Source organism: Panthera uncia, chromosome E1 (genome assembly GCF_023721935.1).
Source record: "Panthera uncia isolate 11264 chromosome E1, Puncia_PCG_1.0, whole genome shotgun sequence".
Taxonomy (NCBI): domain Eukaryota; kingdom Metazoa; phylum Chordata; class Mammalia; order Carnivora; family Felidae; genus Panthera; species Panthera uncia.
Genome location: NC_064814.1, coordinates 6,776,117 through 6,794,175, shown reverse-complemented (window position 1 = coordinate 6,794,175; position 18,059 = coordinate 6,776,117). Strand labels below are relative to the sequence as shown.

The 18,059-nt window shown below is 61.2% G+C and overlaps 1 protein-coding gene across 3 annotated transcripts; it reads right to left on the bottom strand.

The window, feature by feature from the left end:
* COL1A1 (collagen type I alpha 1 chain) lies at positions 1-17,330 on the bottom strand. 3 transcript variants are annotated; one of them, XM_049635853.1, is made up of 51 exons: positions 17,099-17,330; positions 15,364-15,558; positions 15,238-15,272; positions 15,088-15,123; positions 14,899-15,000; positions 14,018-14,089; positions 13,723-13,767; positions 13,508-13,561; positions 13,251-13,304; positions 12,686-12,739; positions 12,512-12,565; positions 12,146-12,199; positions 12,018-12,062; positions 11,849-11,902; positions 11,686-11,730; positions 11,469-11,522; positions 11,142-11,240; positions 11,015-11,059; positions 10,819-10,917; positions 10,635-10,688; positions 10,402-10,509; positions 10,267-10,320; positions 9,890-9,988; positions 9,677-9,730; positions 9,492-9,590; positions 8,844-8,897; positions 8,567-8,620; positions 8,406-8,459; positions 8,249-8,302; positions 7,755-7,799; positions 7,571-7,669; positions 7,188-7,295; positions 6,643-6,750; positions 6,382-6,435; positions 6,127-6,180; positions 5,807-5,914; positions 5,659-5,712; positions 5,485-5,538; positions 5,188-5,349; positions 4,997-5,104; positions 4,714-4,821; positions 4,553-4,606; positions 4,338-4,445; positions 3,902-3,955; positions 3,680-3,787; positions 3,315-3,368; positions 2,923-3,030; positions 2,548-2,830; positions 2,200-2,390; positions 1,694-1,936; positions 1-1,576 (listed from the first exon to the last, which is right to left on the bottom strand). In XM_049635853.1, the coding sequence occupies exons 1-51, from the start codon at positions 17,190-17,192 to the stop codon at positions 1,430-1,432; spliced, it is 4,386 nt and encodes a 1,461-aa protein (XP_049491810.1). In that variant the 5' UTR covers positions 17,193-17,330; the 3' UTR covers positions 1-1,429. The 3 variants fall into 3 exon arrangements, with proteins under 3 accessions (XP_049491810.1, XP_049491811.1, XP_049491812.1); XM_049635854.1 differs by lacking the exons at positions 4,997-5,104; positions 5,188-5,349; XM_049635855.1 differs by lacking the exons at positions 10,267-10,320; positions 10,402-10,509; positions 10,635-10,688; ... (5 more) ...; positions 11,849-11,902; positions 12,018-12,062 and having other exon boundaries at positions 17,099-17,329.
* Positions 17,331-18,059: the final 729 nt, after the last annotated feature.

The window sequence follows — 18,059 nt, the reverse complement described above, 5'->3', positions numbered from 1 at the left end:
TGTTTGGGTCATTTCCACATGCTTTATTCCAGCAATCAAAATAATTAAAAACATCTCAAATTATTATACACATACAAAATAGGTACAGAATCTTGCTTCCTCCCACCCCTAGGGGGAAAAAAACTGCTTTGTGCTTTGGGAAGTTGTGCTCTGGAACCCAGAGAGAGGACACAGGACAGAGAGGCTGTGAGGATGGGGTGCAGCTGAGGAGGAGGGCTTCCAGAGAGAGAGAGAGAGAGAGAGAGAGAGAGGTGGAGAGAGAGAGGCGGCCAGCGGGGTGGAGAGGGGGTGGAAAGGAGCGCGCAGAGCTGCGACGCTCTCTCCCCCCCCAAGTTAAATAGCACCTTTAGAAAATTCACGAGTCCCCATCCGCAAGGAAAAAAAAAAAAAAAAAAAACCCAAAGAATAAAAAAAGACTTTGAACAAAAAGGAACATTTGCTGGCCTGGGGGGTGGGGCGTCTCGACTTCTTTAGCACCAGTGATTCCTTCTCCACCCCACCCCATCACAGAGATGTAGCACCTTTGATATAAAATGGGGAGCCCCCTCCCACCCTGCCCCCATCCCCGCCCCCACGCGGTTGCCCCGGTGACACAGAAAGGCAAGAAGAGGTAGTCCTTCAGCAACACAATTACACACGGAACAGAGCAGTCTCTCCCGCCCAGCCCTGTCGCACGGGGGATTGACACGTGTCCCCGAATGAATCCGATGTTTCCTTCCGCTCTGTCGTGGCCCCTCCTGACTTTCTTCCAGACCCGGCAGGCAGGCAGCGAGGGGCCAGTGGTCCCCCCGCATGCCCCCTCAAAAACGAAGGGGGTATGTTGCTGGAGCCACGGGGACACCAGATGGTGAGGCTTCTTTGGTAGTCTGCGAACCTCAGGTCCCCCCAGGGTTTGGGGGTTGCTGGGTGAGGGGAGTGGGCTGGGAGTGTGGGGCGGGGGTCACTTGGGTGTTTTAGCATTGCCTTTGGTTGCTGGGCAGACAATGCATTGTTTCCTGTGTCTTTTTGGGGGAGACTTAGATTTGGGGAGCGGTGGAGGGGAGGCCCCAAGGAGGGATGGAGAAAGGAGCAGAAAGGGCAGTGTTGGGGTATCATAAGCCCAACGGGCAGAAAAGGACTTACCCCCATATGGGTCTTCAAGCAAGTGGACCAAGCTTCCTTTTTTAAAAAGTTATTTATTTATTCTTTTTTTTTTTTTTTTTTGGTAAGGTTGAATGTGCTTTTTGGTTTTTGGTCATGTTCGGTTGGTCAAAGATAAAAACTAAGTTGGAGAGATGAATGCAAAGGAAAAAAATATTTTCCAAAGTCCATGTGAAATTGTCTCCCATTTTTTGGCTTTTTGGGGGGTTCAGTTTGGGTTGTTTGTCTGTTTCCAGGGTCAGGGGCGAGTGGGTTGGGTGGGAGGGAGCCAGGTTGGGTGGGAGGGAGTTTACAGGAAGCAGGCAGGGCCAATGTCGATGCCGAATTCCTGGTCTGGGGCGCCAACGTCCAATGGGGCCACATCGATGATGGGCAAGCGGGAGGTCTTGGTGGTTTTGTATTCGATCACTGTCTTGCCCCAGTTTCCGGTGTGACTCTGGGGTGAAGGCGAGACAACGGGAGAGGGGTGTCACCAGGTGGGAGTGAGGGGGTGACGGAAGTGTGGCCTGCCAGGAAAGCCAGAGCCCGGAGAGGGGCCTGGCCAGGGACTTACCGTGCAGCCGTCGTAGGTGACGCTGTAGGTGAAGCGGCTGTTGCCCTCGGCCCGGATCTCGATCTCGTTGGAGCCCTGGAGGAGCAGGGCCTTCTTGAGGTTGCCAGTCTGCTGGTCCATGTAGGCCACGCTGTTCTTGCAGTGGTAGGTGATGTTCTGGGACGCCTCGGTGGACATCAGGCGCAGGAAAGTCAGCTGGATGGCCACATCGGCAGGATCGGAGCCCTGGCCACCATACTCGAACTGCGGGGGGAGGAGGAGAAGCCGGTGAGTGACCACGATGGAGCCTCTAGTCCTGGCCTCCCTCCCTGGAGTCCTCCGACGGCATCCCAGCGGACCCCTCCCCCATCCAGAAGTGGCATCATGCATGGGCATCGGATGTCTGAGCCAGCATCGGGGACCCAGGACTCCAGCCTCCGCCCCCCAGCTCCGTCTGCCCCTAGCCCGGCGCGGACCTCGCCTCCCGCCCCATCTTGTGAGAGTGGCTCCAGGGCCAACTTCCGCACCTGGAATCCGTCGGTCATGCTCTCGCCATACCAGACGTGCCTCTTGTCCTTGGGGTTCTTGCTGATGTACCAGTTCTTCTGGGCCACGTGGGGCTGAGTGGGGTACACGCAGGTCTCACCTGTCTCCATGTTGCAGAAGACCTTGATGGCATCCAGGTTGCAACCTTGGTTGGGATCGATCCAGTATTCTCCTGCAGTGGAACCGAGCAGGATGGAGTCAGGGGAGGTATGGCAGCGGGGACACACATGGGCCCCTGGGCCCCTCAGGGCTCAGGCCCGTGCTGGCAGGAGGAGGAGGACGGGGGAAGGAGGAGGAGGAGGAAGGGCACAGCTGGGGCAAGCCCTCACCGCTCTTCCAGTCGGAGTGGCACATCTTGAGGTCACGGCAGGTGCGGGCAGGGTTCTTGCGGCTGCCTTCGGGGCTCCGGATGTTCTCGATCTGCTGGCTCAGGCTCTTGAGGGTGGTGTCCACCTCGAGGTCACGGTCACGGACCACGTTGGCATCATCGGCCCGGTAGTAGCGGCCGCCATCGTGAGCCTTCTCTTGAGGTGGCTGGGGCAGGAAGCTGAAGTCGAAACCACCGCTGGGAGGACCGGGAGGACCGGGGGGTCCAGGAGGGCCGGGGGGACCCTGCACAGAAAGGGAGAGGAGTCGGGATTACCAGGGTCCAAGCGCCCATGGGGCTGGAGGGCCACGGGCAGACGGGCTGAGGGGCTACGTACAACAGGGCCAGCATCACCAGTGCGACCACGAGGACCAGGGGGGCCAATGGGGCCTGGGAGACCGTTGAGTCCGTCTTTGCCAGGAGAGCCAGCAGCGCCGGGGGGACCCTGCAAAGGGGAAGGTGGTTGGAGAAAGCCTGCCAGAAAGCACAGGACCACCAGCCCAACTCTTCAGAGAAACCCACCACCCTCCCTGCCTGCCTCTGGTTCCACGACCTCATCATCGGCCATTCCCACAGTCGGGCAAGACTGTCCAGGACCCTTCTTCTCCCGACCCCTGCCCCCAGACCCTTCTGCAGAGAGGCGGAGACACCTGTATACCAGGCAGAGGGCCCTGAAGGGAGCCTGGGCTTGGGTCCCAGCAGGAGAAGATAGACAGAGGCGTGACTTACTCGGGGACCAGCAGGACCAGAAGCTCCGGAAGGACCTTGTTCACCAGGAGAGCCCTGAAGGACAGATGCAAAGGCGACGCAGGCTCAGTGGGGGTCACACGCGGCCAGCAACCTGTCCCCCACCTCGTTATTCCGGACGTCTAGTCCCAAGGTGTCCACAGGGTAAGACGCCTCCCACAACCCCTCTTTGTGAGCCTCGCCGTCTCAGAAGCCCCTTGGAAATGCCCATAACTCTTCAGACCCCGGTCCCCGCTAGGGAGGAGTGAAAATGACTATCAAGAGGGGAAACTGAGGCAAAATCGCCCCTCATTGTGTGGCAGGGCTCAATGGCAGCTGGGGGCTGGAGGGGTGCCGAGCATACTCACGGGAGGGCCAGGGGGACCCTGGAGACCGGAGAAGCCACGGTGACCCTTTATTCCTCTGTCACCCTGTTCGCCTGTCTCACCCTTGTCACCACGGGGGCCTTGGGGTCCCTAGGAGAGAGGAGAGGACAGGCTGTCAGGCGGAAGATCCGTCAGCACCGAGTCGGGCATAGCCCACCTCTGGGCCGGGTTCTGAGGACACGAGGGCCAGAGCAGGGCACTTACAGCGGGACCACGAGCACCGACGGGGCCGATGGGACCGGCGGGACCAGCGGGACCCTGGGGAGAGTGAAGAGTGTGTTAGATCCTGCTACAGCCTGAGATGCGGGACGAAACCACCCCGCGGCCACATCCACCCTTCCTCACACCCTTCCCCGCCGTGCCCATCCCTCCTGAGCCCCACGTGAACCTTCATGTGAATTCAGGCTTCACGTGAGCTGGAGCAGGCACCTGGGGACGAACCCCATTCCCCAGGGGAATAAGGGTAGTACTGCCTGGGGGAGGGGCCTCGGGACTGAGCTGTGGCTCAGTTTTCTCAGGAAGGCCCAGAGGCCCCGATGTCGTGTAAGACCTCCTCTCCTCCCCCAGCCTAGGTGAAGCCAGATGTCCATCTGCGGGCCCGTAGGCAGGCCCGGAGAGTCCCCGGGGCCTGGCTACTTACAGTCTCACCACGGTCGCCATTCTTGCCAGCGGGGCCGACGGGACCAGGGGCACCAGGAGCGCCAGGAGCACCAGGGGGGCCAGCAGGGCCAGTCTCACCACGGTCACCCTGGGAAGGGGAGGGGAGGGGGCTATGAATCAGTCCCAGCTCAAGGGGCTAGGCTGGGGCAGGGGAGTGGCAGGTGGGGCTGGGGCCCTGGGATGCAGCCACCTTACCTTGGGGCCGGGAGAACCATCTCGTCCAGGGGAGCCTTCAGCACCAGGAGATCCCTGTGGAGAGAGAGCGCCAGGTGAGTGTCAGCCAGAGGAAGTCAGGCTCAGGCAGAGGCCAAAATGGCCATGCTGAGGGCGCGGGTGTGGGGCTGGCGACCGCTCACCTCACGTCCAGACTCGCCAGGGGGTCCAGCCAATCCAGGGGGGCCCATGGGACCAGGGGGGCCACGTTCACCACTTGATCCAGAAGGACCTTGTTTTCCAGGTTCACCCTGAAGGAGAAGAAGGAGTCAGGCCAGAGATGGGCTGGGGGGAGGGCCCGAGGGCCCCCAAGCTCGTCTACCACACCTGTCCTGTCTGGCCCCAGCACCCCCCCCCCGCCCCCTGCAGCCTCCAAGCCCCGTGATGGTTCTTCTCGGGGTCCCCCAAGGCGAGGGGGGCACTCACAGAGGGGCCGGGAAGACCAGGGAAGCCTCTTTCTCCTCGCTGACCGGGCAGGCCAACCACGCCACGCTGTCCAGCAATGCCTTGAGGTCCGGGAGTGCCGGGAGCACCCTGCGGGAGGGCGATGAAGGTGAGGCGCCTTGCAGGGCCCCGGGAGCACGGCCCCCGCCCCGGGGCCCCTCCGGAGCACTTACAGCAGGTCCGTCAGCACCAGGAGATCCTTTCTCACCGGCAGGGCCGGGGGGACCAGGGGGACCGACTTCCCCGGGACGCCCAGCGGGGCCAGTCTCACCGCGGGGGCCTTTGCCGCCTTCTTTGCCGACAGGGCCGGGAGGGCCAGGGGGTCCAGCGTTTCCCTGGACGGGGAGAAGAGGGGCCGTCAGGTTCCGGTGGATTCCGGAGCGCCGCTGAGGCCTCAGATGGGCCCGCCACCCTCCCAACAGCCTGTCCCCCGCTCCCCGAGCAATGGAGTCACCTCCACAGATACTTACAGAGGGGCCGGGAGGACCGACTCGGCCAGCAGCACCAGGGAAACCAGTAGCACCCTGGCAGGAGAGGACAAAGGAGTCAGGAGGACAGCAGCCCCCTCACCTGGCGCAGCGCCCCCATCTCTGAACCCAGGTTGGAGTGACAGCCCCAGCAGAGGCACCGAGGGTGATACTCACAGGGGGACCGGCACTGCCTCGAGCACCTTTGGGTCCAGGAGCACCAACGTTGCCCTGTAGGAGAGCACAGAGCCATGAAGACTGGGCCAGGCCCAGACCCAGGCCCAGGCCCGCCTGCGGCTCGGGGCTCAGAGGGTGGGACACTCACGATGGGGCCGGGGGGTCCAGTGGGGCCAGCGGGACCAGGGGGACCAGCATCGCCTTTAGCACCAGCATCTCCGGGCTCGCCTTTAGCACCAGGTTGGCCATCAGCACCCTGGGGGAGGAAGGGGTGTGGTGAGCGGTGGAGGGGGATGGGGCAGCGTGGGGAACTGGGCGGTTCCGCGGGGCTGGGGAAGGGTGGTAAGTCCAGGCACAAAGATGCTTGAACGGGACACCATCCCCTCTCCACGCCTCTGTCCTTATGCGGTCGCCTGAGGTCCCGGGTCCCAGGCGGTGATAGAAAACGATGGGGGTCTTGGTACTCACAGGGGGGCCAGCGAAGCCAGCAGGGCCGGGGGGACCAGGCTCACCACGGTCTCCCTAGAAGAAAAGGAGGCGGACTGAGAGGGGCTCTGACCTGGGGGAGGAGAGGTGGACGCGCAGGCAGGAGGGGAAGCGGGGCCCTGAGGAGCATGCCCCAGGGCCCAGAGCAGGTGAGAGTGAAGGCGGACGAGGCACAGAAAGAGGGCCGGGAAGGGGTGAAGCAGACGGGCGGGCAGCGTGTGGGTCTTTGGTACTTACAGGGGCGCCACGAGCTCCAGTGGGACCAGCGGGGCCGCTGGGACCAGCTTCACCCTGAGAGGGAGGGACAAGAGGCGCAGGTCAGCTGCGCGCTCTAAGCGCCCCCAGCAGATGACCCCGGGAGGGTCTCCCCTCCTTTCTGGAACCTCCCACCTTCAGGTCACCAGCTCAGAATGGCAGGACCTCCCTCCCCCAGGCCGGAATCACGCCCCGGTTTGCCGGAGAAGCTGTGTGTTAGGGAAGATGGTGGGGCCACCTCACCTTGTCACCGGGGGCACCAGCGGGGCCAGGAGGACCAATGGGGCCAGTCAGGCCACGGACGCCATCTTTGCCAGGAGAACCATCAGCACCTTTGGGACCGGCATCGCCCTAAAGACACAGGGAAGGCCTGAGACTTCCGGCGGGGGCAGGGAGGTGACCCATAGCATCCTGCTACCAGCTTCCACTCCTCCCCAGCTCTGCCCTGCCCCGACCTGTGCTCAGGACTCGAGATCTTTCAGGGGAGCCTGGTGGAACCAAGGTTAAGAGGCCCATGCCTTGTGTGGAGGGATGAATGAGGGATTCCCCCATCCAGGAGGCCACCCTGCTTCCCGTTACCATGGTAATTCAGGGGGAGGGAAGAGCCTGCATAGGCTGGTGGAGGATTTATCAGTGAAGAGGCCAGAAGGGAAGAAGGGAGGATTAAGGAGAAGAGGGAAAGACCCCAGGGAGGGTAAAGAGGGAGGCTGAAGCATCCAAAGTAGAGGGAGACAGAGATGGGAACCCTACATGGATCAGGGGAGGAGGTGTGGGACTGTGGGACTTACTCTGTCACCCTTAGGGCCAGGAAGGCCAGCTGCACCTCGTTCACCAGGCATTCCCTGAAGGCCAGGAGCGCCCTGGCTACCGGGGGCTCCGGGGGCACCAGCATCACCCTAGGTGACAACCGAGAGGACGGCCATGAGCTTTGGGGTCCCAGGAGTGGGTCACAGCCCCGAGCGCCCTCGTGAGATCTCCCAGGCTTGCTTGCGAGGATAAAGATGAGCTGGCTAAGAAGAGGAAAGGCTCCCAGCCTGGAACTTCAGGCTGCTGGGGGACCCCACCCAGTTTTGTCCCCCTCCCAGCCCTCCCCCACATCTAGGTGGCTTTGGCCATGGCCAGGCGCCCCTGCCTCGAGAGGGCCTAGACCCGGTCCCCGTGCTGGCCTCACCTTAGCACCATCATTGCCAGGGGCACCATTGGCTCCCCGTGGACCGGCTGGACCGGGGGGACCTTGCACACCGCGTTCACCAGGGAAACCTCTCTCGCCCTGGAAAAGAAGGACAGGGCACGTGATGGCTGCTCGAGAGACAGGGCCAGGCGTAGGGCATCTTGGCGGGAACAGTGCTACTTACTCTGGCTCCAGAGGGGCCGGGGGCACCAAGATCTCCAGGAACACCCTGAGGGGGAGGGAGGGACAGACAGTGAGCAACACCCCCCCCCTGCCCTCCCCACTAGAAAGCATTCCTGTTCTCCTCCTGGGGGCTGGCCCTTGGGGTCTGTCATTAGAGACCAACCCCTTCTCAGGACCTGAATTGGGATGCTACTTCTCTACTTCTCCCGGGGATGTGTCAAAGACGGCCCTCTCTTCACACTCTGGGCTGAGGGAGAGTCAGAGGTATCCCTGCAGCTCTAAAAAAAAGTCATCCAGACTGGCTGCCATGCGGAAACTTCTAGATCATATCATGCTGCTGTGCAGCGCCCAGCTTCCCTCTGTGTGGCTCCCTTCATGAAGGAAGTCCTCTGGGGAGGGGGTCTAACCTTGATCCTAGCCGAGGGTTATCTGATCAGCCGGGAGGACTGACCTCTCCCTGGAAATGCCCTGCATTCCCCACCTGCTGCCTCTTACCTGTTCGCCAGGTTTGCCTGCTTCACCGGGAGGACCCGCGGGGCCAGGAAGACCCTGGAGGTGGGAAATGGGGGAGGGGAGGGGGTGGGATTAGAATCTGAAAAAGGACAAAGGGGAGCCCATACCTTAACCCCCCCGGCCAGCCTTGAGGCCTCACCTGGAATCCGGGAGAGCCAGCAGGGCCCTGTTCGCCTCTCTCACCAGCGGGGCCCTGTCACAGAGAGAACGCTGCGGTCACCAGAAGACACAGGAGAAAAGGGGTGGGGGGGGGTATCTCCACAGTGCGGCCTCCCCAGGCTGTCTCTTAGGGACACTTACGGCAGGGCCGGGGGGTCCCTGAGCTCCAGCTTCTCCATCTTTTCCAGCAGGACCCTGTGGGGAGAGAGCAAAGGATCAGGGAGGTGAGGAGGGCAGCCGACAGAGGGAGCAGGGCAGGTGGGGTGCCGGGGAGGGGGTGGGGGGACAGGGCAGACCCCGCTGGGGGGCCTCTGATGCCCTGGTGATGGCTGTGGCCTTCTGCGCCCCTCCTGCAGGGGAGGGGACGTGTCACGAGCAGGGGCAGGAAGGGGACAGGGGACCATAGGGCGATACTTACAACAGCGCCAGGGGGCCCAGGGACACCTCGTTCTCCTGCTTTGCCAGGCTCTCCCTACAGGCAAAGACAGTCAGGGAGTTAAGGGGGCTTAAGTGGGAACACGGGTCCCCTGGGTCCTTCCTGTTTACCCTGAGTGGTTCTTTTAGGGGTTTTCTTCTCGCCTAGTTCTGGGCCTGGGGAAATGCTTTGCTGGCTTTTTCTGCTGGTCCCTTGGTGTCTCCCTGAGGCCTCTTCCCCCTGAGACCACATGCCCCTTCAGGCTGCTGTCCCCCTGCCCCCCCTTTCCTTCTCGCCACCATATGCCTACGGTGACCTGCTTGCAAAGGGCTTTCACCTCCTCTGGGACCTATTTTTCAAAGAACCCACCAAGATTTGGGGGTGCCTATCTTATAAAAGGCCCATTCTACCCCGTGGGGGGGCGCGGGGGGGGGGCTCCAACAATGCTTGTTTCCAAGGATAGAGCAATGGTAGTGGAGCCAGGATCAGTCTCTCATTTTTATGGATAAGGAGACTGAAGCCCAGAGAGGGGCAGTGAGCGGCCTGAGGCCACACAGCAAGCCAGCGGCAAAGCTGGGACTGGTGCCCAGGCCTTTCATCTCCCGGGAGTGCCTGTCCCTGGCTCTGCGACGTCCCTTGAGGAATACTCACAGCAGCACCTTTAGGCCCAGGGAATCCCATCACACCAGCCTGACCACGGGCACCAGGGGGGCCTGGGGGTCCGGGGCGACCATCTTGACCAGCGGGACCCTACGGACGGAAGGCACAGATGGGAGGCGAGGACAGAAGGTGGGCGGTCGGGAGCAGGGGAGGGGCCCCGGGGGAGCGGTACTTACAGGGGGACCAGTTTTGCCATCCGGACCGGGGCTGCCGGGGCTTCCAGTCAGACCCTAGTGGAGAGGGGACAGAGACATGTGAGTGAGGGTGACAGAAGAGGCGAGAGGGCCCTTCAGAGGGCAGATGCGCGGTCCCGCTCCGGGTGCCTCATTCCAGCCCCCACACAGGGCAAGGGTCTCGGGGCAAGCGGGGCAGAGGGGCGGGGGGTTCACCTTGGCACCAGGCAGACCAGCTTCACCGGGGCGACCAGCTTCACCAGGAGAACCTTTGGGGCCAGCAGGGCCAGGAGAACCACGTTCACCAGCGGGACCCTGGTCGGGGGGAGTCACAGGGACAATTAGGGGCTTGAGTCTGGGCTTCTTTTTTACCACGGGCCGGCCTCTTATTCCTCCAGTGGGGCAGGGTCAGGTGGCTCAGACGGTGGCAGGGGGAAGGTCAAGGCGAAGCCGAGTGTGAAGAGAGAGTGCGCGGCCACGGCACGGAGCACTGATGGGAGCGGGGGCGGGGGTGGGGTGGCGGTGACTACATGGGGAGGGGCAGGTGATGTCCACGGAGCAGGGCCAGCACCCCAGCCATGAAGAGAAGTTACCTTGGGACCAGCCACACCATCTGCGCCAGGGAAGCCACGGCTACCGGGTCCACCCTGCAGGAGGAGAAGAGGCCAGTGAGCTCCGACACGGGGGGGCACCGGGCTGGCCTTGGGGGCGAAGAAGGGGACACTTACGCGCTCGCCAGGGGGTCCGGGCAGGCCAGTGGGGCCGGGTTCGCCTCGGGCTCCTCGCTTTCCTTCTTCCCCAGCGGGGCCAGGGGGGCCTTGGATACCAGTGGGGCCCTGGAGAGGGGCAGAGACGAGAAGAGGGCCCGCAGTGAGGGGCTGACCGGGGGCCCCCTCCCGTCCTCCCGGGGTTCCCCGGGGGCAGATGGGCTGAGCTGTGGGGGGCGGGCGGGGGGACTTACGGGCTCTCCCTTGGCGCCAGTGTCTCCTTTGTTGCCGGGGGCACCAGGTTCGCCCTGCGGGAGGGAAAAAAAGGTGAGCAGAGAGGTGGGGGGGGGGCTGGTTCACATCCTCACGCTTCTCAGGCGGGGCCACGCCGGATGGAGCCGGCGCGCGGGTGGGCACAAGTGAGAGAGTGATACTTACACTGTTACCCTTGGGACCGGGAGGGCCGCTGGGGCCCTGGGGTCCAGAGGGGCCTCGGGCACCAGGGAAGCCAGGAGCGCCAGCAATCCCAGGAGCGCCCTGTGGGAGGCAGAACAGGTTGAGCCCCGGAGCGGAGGGCGTGGGGCAGGGGAGAGGGGGGCGCCGGGGGCGGCTCTGAAAGCTGCAGGATACTCACGTTGGCACCTTTGGCACCAGGCTGTCCGTCAGCACCGGGGTTTCCCTGTGGCCCGGAGAGAGGAGGATGAGTGACAGGAGAGGACTCTGAATTGGGGGGTGGCACGGGGGCACTGAGGAGCACTTACAGCAGGGCCAGCAGCACCAGCAGGGCCGGGGGGGCCGGGCTCGCCACGCACACCCTGGGGACCTTCAGAGCCACGGGCTCCTTGGGGACCGGCTTCACCCTGGGTAGGAGACAAGGACAGGTCAGGAGCCCAAGTGCGTCTTTGGACGCCGGGAGGTGAGGGTGGAGGGCAGGGACAGAGCAGGAATTAGGACTCCAAGATCACAGAAGAGGACCTGAGGACAAAGGTGCTGGGGCATGGCATGGGCTTCTCCGGGTTTGGAGAGCAGGGAGGCACCCATCCCTTGGCCTGTGGGTGCTGGGCTCAGAGCTGGGGCAGGGATCTCACCTTAGCACCAACAGCACCAGGGAAGCCGGGAGGACCAGCAGGGCCAGTGGGACCCTGTGAATGAAATGGAGCTGTTAGTGAGAAGGAAAATGGCCACTGTGAGTCACACCCGGCGGCAGAAGAGGTCCTGGGATTCGTGGCCACGGGGCCCACCCCCGGTGGGAGCCCCAGGAGCCCTCGGGGCTCCCAGGCACAGAGACCCGGGGGCTGTACTCACAGGGGGGCCGGCGGCACCGGTAGCACCGTCATTTCCACGAGCACCCTGCGGGAGAGAGAGGGGTGGCCCCAGTCATGTGCACCGAGTGCTGGCGGGTCCCCGCAACCCCTCAGGAGCCCCTTCCAGTGCCCCGGGATTCCCCCAAGGGGCCAAGAGGACTTACAGCAGGGCCAGGGGCTCCGGGGCGTCCTCTCTCACCAGGCAGACCACGGGGACCCTGACGACAAAAGCCAGGAAAGCTGAGTGAGATCAGAGACACACTCTTCCCCCCAAATCCCATCTCGCCCCTCTACCCTGTTCCATCTCTTCCTTCTAGAACTGGACACACTCACCATCTGGCCAGGAGCTCCATTTTCACCAGGGCTACCAGGCTCGCCCTAGAGAACAGAGAATGAAGTTAGGAATTTGTTCCTGTTGGGACTGGGTGGTGGGGGCCCCAGATACTCAGGCATCCTCTTACCTTGGGACCAGCAGGACCAGCGTCTCCCTTGGCACCATCCAAACCACTGAAACCCTAAGATAGGGAAGAAGGGCCAAGGTGAGTGCCGTTGGAAGGGGTGGACCACCTTGGCCCTCATGTTGACCTGGCAAGGTGCCTCAGGGGGTCACCACAGCCATCCCCCCTGTCTCTGCACTAGACTAGACCCCAACTGGCCCAAGATCTCACCCAATCCTACGGAGATTTCCTTCCCAATGGAGGGAAGTTCTTTTGGATGTCTACTCTCTATCCCTTGGGACTTCTGTAGCTGCCACCCCACCTCGACACCCGCAGGAGGATCCTTTGGGGGAAGGGGTAGGATGGTGGGGTGTTACAAAGGGGACTTACTCTGTGTCCCTTCATTCCAGGAAGGCCAGCAGTTCCAGGCAATCCCCGGGCGCCCTGGAGAGAAAAGAAAAGGAGGAGAAAGGCAGGGCCATTAGGAGACGCCACTGTGGACCCAGTGCCCAAGTGGAGCCCCCCTGTGGCAACGTCCAGGGCCGGCCAGGCATTCCTGCTCACCTGAGGTCCAGGAGGCCCACGCTCACCAGGACGACCAGGCTTTCCAGCTTCACCCTGAGAGGGAGAGAAAAGGCCATGATGCCCATGCCTTGGAAACGTGTGGAAGGTCTGAATTTTCTTGGCATTGCTGAAGGTCAGGTTTAGGAGCCCAGAATCTTGTCTTTGGATTTAGAGCGCAGCGTAAATCTACAGTGAAATCCTTGCTTGGTGAATTTTGAGTCCCTCCGAGGGAATTTCTGTTTATTTCTGTATAGGGAGAGCAAATCTGAGGTGCCCAGGGCAGTCAAGCCTAAGGAAGTCATTCATCCCGAGGGACAGTGTTGGGGATTGCTTTGAAGTGGCTGGGGTGAGGGGAGGGTCAGTCACCTCCACTGGGGAAAGGGGGAACATCCCATAAAGGGTGAAGATCATTGTTCAAGGGCAGTCGCATGCATCAGGGAGAACTTGGCCTCCTTTCTCTGGGTATCACCTTCAAAGGTGGTGGGGCACTGGAGTGGAGATTACAGGAACCTAGCCCATGGAGGCATTGGGGGCTAGATGGGATCATCTTGCCTGGGTTACTTACGTCATCTCCGTTCTTGCCAGGGGGACCAGGGGGACCACGGGGACCCATGGGACCCTAGAGGAAGCAGGAAGGAAGGAGATTAGAATGACCAGGATAAGGGGAAAAAAAGAAGGGGGAGGCTGGGATTGGAAGGAGGAGTCAAGGAAGACTTCAGATGGCAGGGGTGGAGGAGTCCTTCAATAGGACAATCCACATATTTGTAGAGGGAGTATGTATTTGGATAGAGTACAACTTGTGTGTGGGGGGGTGGCACTTACTGAAGCTCCAGGCTCGCCGGGCTCACCAGGGGGGCCTTGGAAACCTTGGGGACCCTGGAGGACAAGGAAAGAGGGATTCAGTTAGGACAGGTCCCTGTCAGTCTTTCCCCATCTCACCAAGAGATCTCTCAGAGCACCTGACCTGCCCTCATCCCCATCCTCCCTTCAAAAGACCAAAGCCCAGGGTGGTATGTAATGATATCCTGGATACTTACAGGTGCGCCAGGGGGACCAGGGAGACCACGAGGACCAGAAGGACCCTACAGAAGGGGGGAAAAAAAAGAGCGGCCGTGTTGATACCTCTGTAGGAGGGTGCAACATGGATGTGATCTTGCTGTCTTCCAGTGGTTCCTGTTGGAGTGTTCCCACTCGTCTGGCATCCTCTCTGAATTTCCACCATAAACCACCTCTGAAACCACCTCTGAAATTCCCCCATAAACCACCACTGGCCCATCCTGTCTAGATTCCCACGGGCTCCTCTTCTGTCATCTCTGTACCCCAGTGGCTCACCATGGGGCCAGGCACAGAGATTCCTCCAGCTGACTTCTCATCGTAGCCATAAGACATTTGGGGAGCAAAGTTCTAGAAGAAACAAGAGAGAGGAGAGGGCATGAGAAATCAGTGGGTTGAGAGGCAAAAACATCACTGACAATGGGATATTGACATATGCCTCCTGGCTTGATGCATGAAGAAAGTCAACAACATCACTTGTGAGATATTCCTGCCCAGAAGGCACGGCCCAACTCCAATTATGGGGACACATCCCGCCAACCTGAGCTGAGGGCCACTGAAATAATTGGCCTTTCTGAAGCAACTGGCTTCTTCAAAAAACTCCAGGGTCATGAAAGGCAAAGGAAGTCTGAGGCATGTTCCAGAGTAAAGGAAACCGAAGAGCTATGACAATTAAATGCAATTTATAATCCTGGATCCAGAAAAAAGATGCCACAGAGGATATTATTGGGATATTGGTGAAATTTGGATAGGGACCGTATATTCAGGTCATAGTTATGTATCAGTGTTAACGTTCTGAAATGTAATCACTCTACAACGGTCACGTAAGAGAAAGTTCTTGTTCTCGGGAAAGACAACCAAAACTAAAGTAGTTTAGAGCAAAAGGACACAACATCAACAACTGACTCTGGAACAAATGGTTCAGAAAGAAAAATAATGACGATTATATGTATACATAGAGACTGACAAAGCAAATGTGACAAACTGCGAAGGGTATGTGAGAGTTCTTGGCACTATTCTTGAAGCTTTTCTGTTAGTTTGGAACCATTTCAAAATACAAAGTATGCCATCTGCCAAAAAACACACAAAAAACCAAAGAACAGGAGGTGAGGGGAGCACTCAGGGCCGGCCTGCCAGGAGTGTGTTGAATCTTCACTTACTCCTCCGAGGCCAGGGGGTCCGGGGGGTCCGGGAGGGCCGGGGGGTCCAGGAAGTCCAGGCTGTCCAGGGATGCCGTCGCGGCCAGGGGGGCCGGCAGGTCCCTGCAGCGGGAGAGGGCGGGCGGCGGTGAGCGCAGGCCTGGAGCCACGCCCACCTCCAGCCCCGACAGCAGAGAGCGCAACGCTTACCCTTGGGCCTCGGGGGCCAGTGTCTCCTTTGGGTCCCTAAGGGGTAAGGGGGAGAAGAAGCAAAAGAAGTCGAGTTAGAGAAGGGAGGCGCTTGAGGACTCTGGGGGGGGGGGGGGGGGGGGGGGGCAAAAGTCGAGGGCAGAGGATTACCTCGACTCCTGTGGTTTCTTGGCCGGTAGGTGACGCTAGGGGAGAAGACACGCGGGTGAGCGGCGGGGTTGCACCGGGTGCTCCCGGCGGCCCCGCCCTCCCCCAGCCCCAGGCCCCTCGCCGTACCCTCGCCGTCGGGGCAGACGGGGCAGCACTCGCCCGGGGGGACATGAGCGCCGGGGCAGTTCTTGGTTTCGTCGCAGATCACGTCATCGCACAACACGTTGCCGTTGTCGCAGACACAGATCCGGCAGGCCTCGGGTTTCCAAACATCTCGGTCATAGTACCTGAGGCCGTTCTGTACGCAGGTGACTGGTGGGACTGGGGCAAGAGGGGAAAGGAGGGGCTGTCAGCGGCGCTCGAGCCCCCCCCCCGACCTCGGGGCTCCAGGAACCCCCAACCCTACCCTCCTTTCCCGTTTGTCTTAGAGACACATTTAGATTTTCCATTTCCCGCCGCCTCCTTCACCACCGCCCCGCCTCCCAACCCTTTCCCCAAATCCTTAAAAGCTCATCTGCTCCTCATCAGGGCCGGTGACAGCGCCGAGGCGCCCGGCCAGGGCGGCTATAACTCTTTCCAGTTCTCAGGAATTTAAACAAAGCTTTAGGCCGGAGTTGCTTCCAACTCCAACCCCAGCCCATCGGCGCTGAAGCCAAGTGAAATAAAAAGCCATTGGGTGGGGGAGGGGAGTTGGGGGACTGGGGAGGAGAACAAGAGGGGCCCCAACCAGAGGGCAGGCTCCTGGGGAGTGGTTTGGGTGGAGACGGGGGCGGGGACGGGTAGGAGGAGAGAAGGGAGGTCCAGCCCCCATCCCGCCCATCCCGGGGCAGGTGGGATGGCGTGGGCGGTGCCAGGAGGATGGGGCGGGGCCTATTGGCCTGAGGTCCCGCCCAGAGACTTGAATTATACCTCCAAAGTAGGATACACCCCACCCTCCAGCCCCCAGACATCTCAAAAGCCCTCTCTCGGGACAACCCCCGTTTCCTAAACCTAGCCAGGACCTCTGGGTCACTCCTTGGCCAAAGAACCAAAAAGTCCGCAAATAGTAACGAAGTTAGCTAACCACGCCCACCGCGCGAGCGTCTACCCAGACAGCCACTAGGTGGCGGACAACACTAAGCAATTTCCTCGGCCTCGGCCACTTCTTTCAGAGACTGAGGCTACCGGGTCCCCAGTTTTATTTTCCAGGTTTAGAGGTGGGGTCCACAACCGGCAATAGCGCCCGTCCACTCCACGCAGCCCCTGCGCGGGGAAGCGCTGGACCGGGAGGCGCGGGGCTCCGTGCGGATCAGCAGAGGGCGCAAGGACCCCGCCCTGTCAACTCCGCGCCAAAGTTTCTCGTCCTCCAACCCGCCCACTCTCCGCGCCCCCTCCCCCCTCAGCCCAGCACCCCCGCAGCCCCAGGAACACTGTCTAGCCTGCAGAGAGGGCAAACAATCTTTCCTTATGAATCATCCCAAGCCTTCCTGATCCCTTTTACATCTCGGGCTCCAAATTCCCAGCACGGCGCCCCCCATCCCATCTCCGACGTACTTTCCCCTCACCCGGCGCGCAGACCCCCATTTCCCCCGTGGTGCTCCACAGAGCGAGCCCGGGACTCCCTCCTGTGCCAACTCGGGCGGCGCTCCATTCTCCCCTCTCACTACCGGCGGGGCGGGGGGGGGGGGCGCGTTCCTCTACACCCCCCACCCAGGGTACACTGCTTTCTCTCCCGGGGCGCCCAGGAAGAGCCCTCGCCATCTCCCTTCCGTCCCTGAGTCTCCGGAGCATCCCGAGTCTTAGTTTAAGTCGCGGACCCCCGGGACAGAGCGCAGGGCGAGGTACCAAGTAGCCTTGGACTCCCCAAAAGTTTGCGACTTACTGTCTTCTTCTTCTTGGCCCTCCTCTTGGCCGTGCGTCAGGAGGGCGGTGGCCGCTAAGAGGAGCAGGAGCCGGAGGTCCACAAAGCTGAACATGTCTAGACCCTAGACATGTAGACTCTTTGCGGCTGGGGTGGGGGTTAGCGTCCGCTCATGCGTGGCCTCACACTCCGCGTGCCTCCTGCTCCGACCCCGAGGAGAAACTCCCGTCTGCTCCGACGACTGGCCCGGGCCCTTTTTATACCATCCTGACGGAGTGCGGGGAGGAACTCGGTCCCTGGGAGAGGGGGAGCCGGCCGCCCGCCCCCCAGCCAATCAGAGCTGCCTGGCCCGGCCCCCAATTTGGGAGTTGGAAGGGAGAGGGGGAGGGGAGGACGGGGAAGGGAGTCCACCACGCATTTCCCCCTTCGAAGTGCTGCCTCCCCAGCCCCCCAGCCCAGGCTGGGCCAGAGGTGCTGCTGCGGAGGGACGGCTAGGTCCTCAGTATAGTGCGGGCTAAGACTGGGTCGTGGAGCCCCTTGGGCTTTCTTCCTGGGATCCCTCCGTCTGGGGGATCTGGAACTGAGGGGCTGGCAGGGGAGACTTCCCGAGGTGGAAGGACTGGGGGTGATTGGGAGAGGGCCGTCCTGGCCGTGCCTCATTCGCCTTCCTGACCTGTCCCGCAACAGCTAAAGGATGGGTAGGAAGAGACCAGGTTCTCCCTCTAAAAGATGTGCCCGTTTAGGGGTGTCTTCTGGTGTGGCTGGGATATGAAGCTTAGGCATATTTGGGGAACACGTTAGAGATTCCTTTGCAGACATTAAGAATCAGATACTTGGGGGGGGGGTTGTTGGCCAGAGGGGGTTTATCTTGAGGATGTCAATTCCGCCATGCTTGAGGCTTCAGGATGGAAGCCTGGAACGCTCTCCCCCAAACCCGAGGCGAGACTGGGAGAGGATGGGGTGGGGAGGATGAGGCACTGGA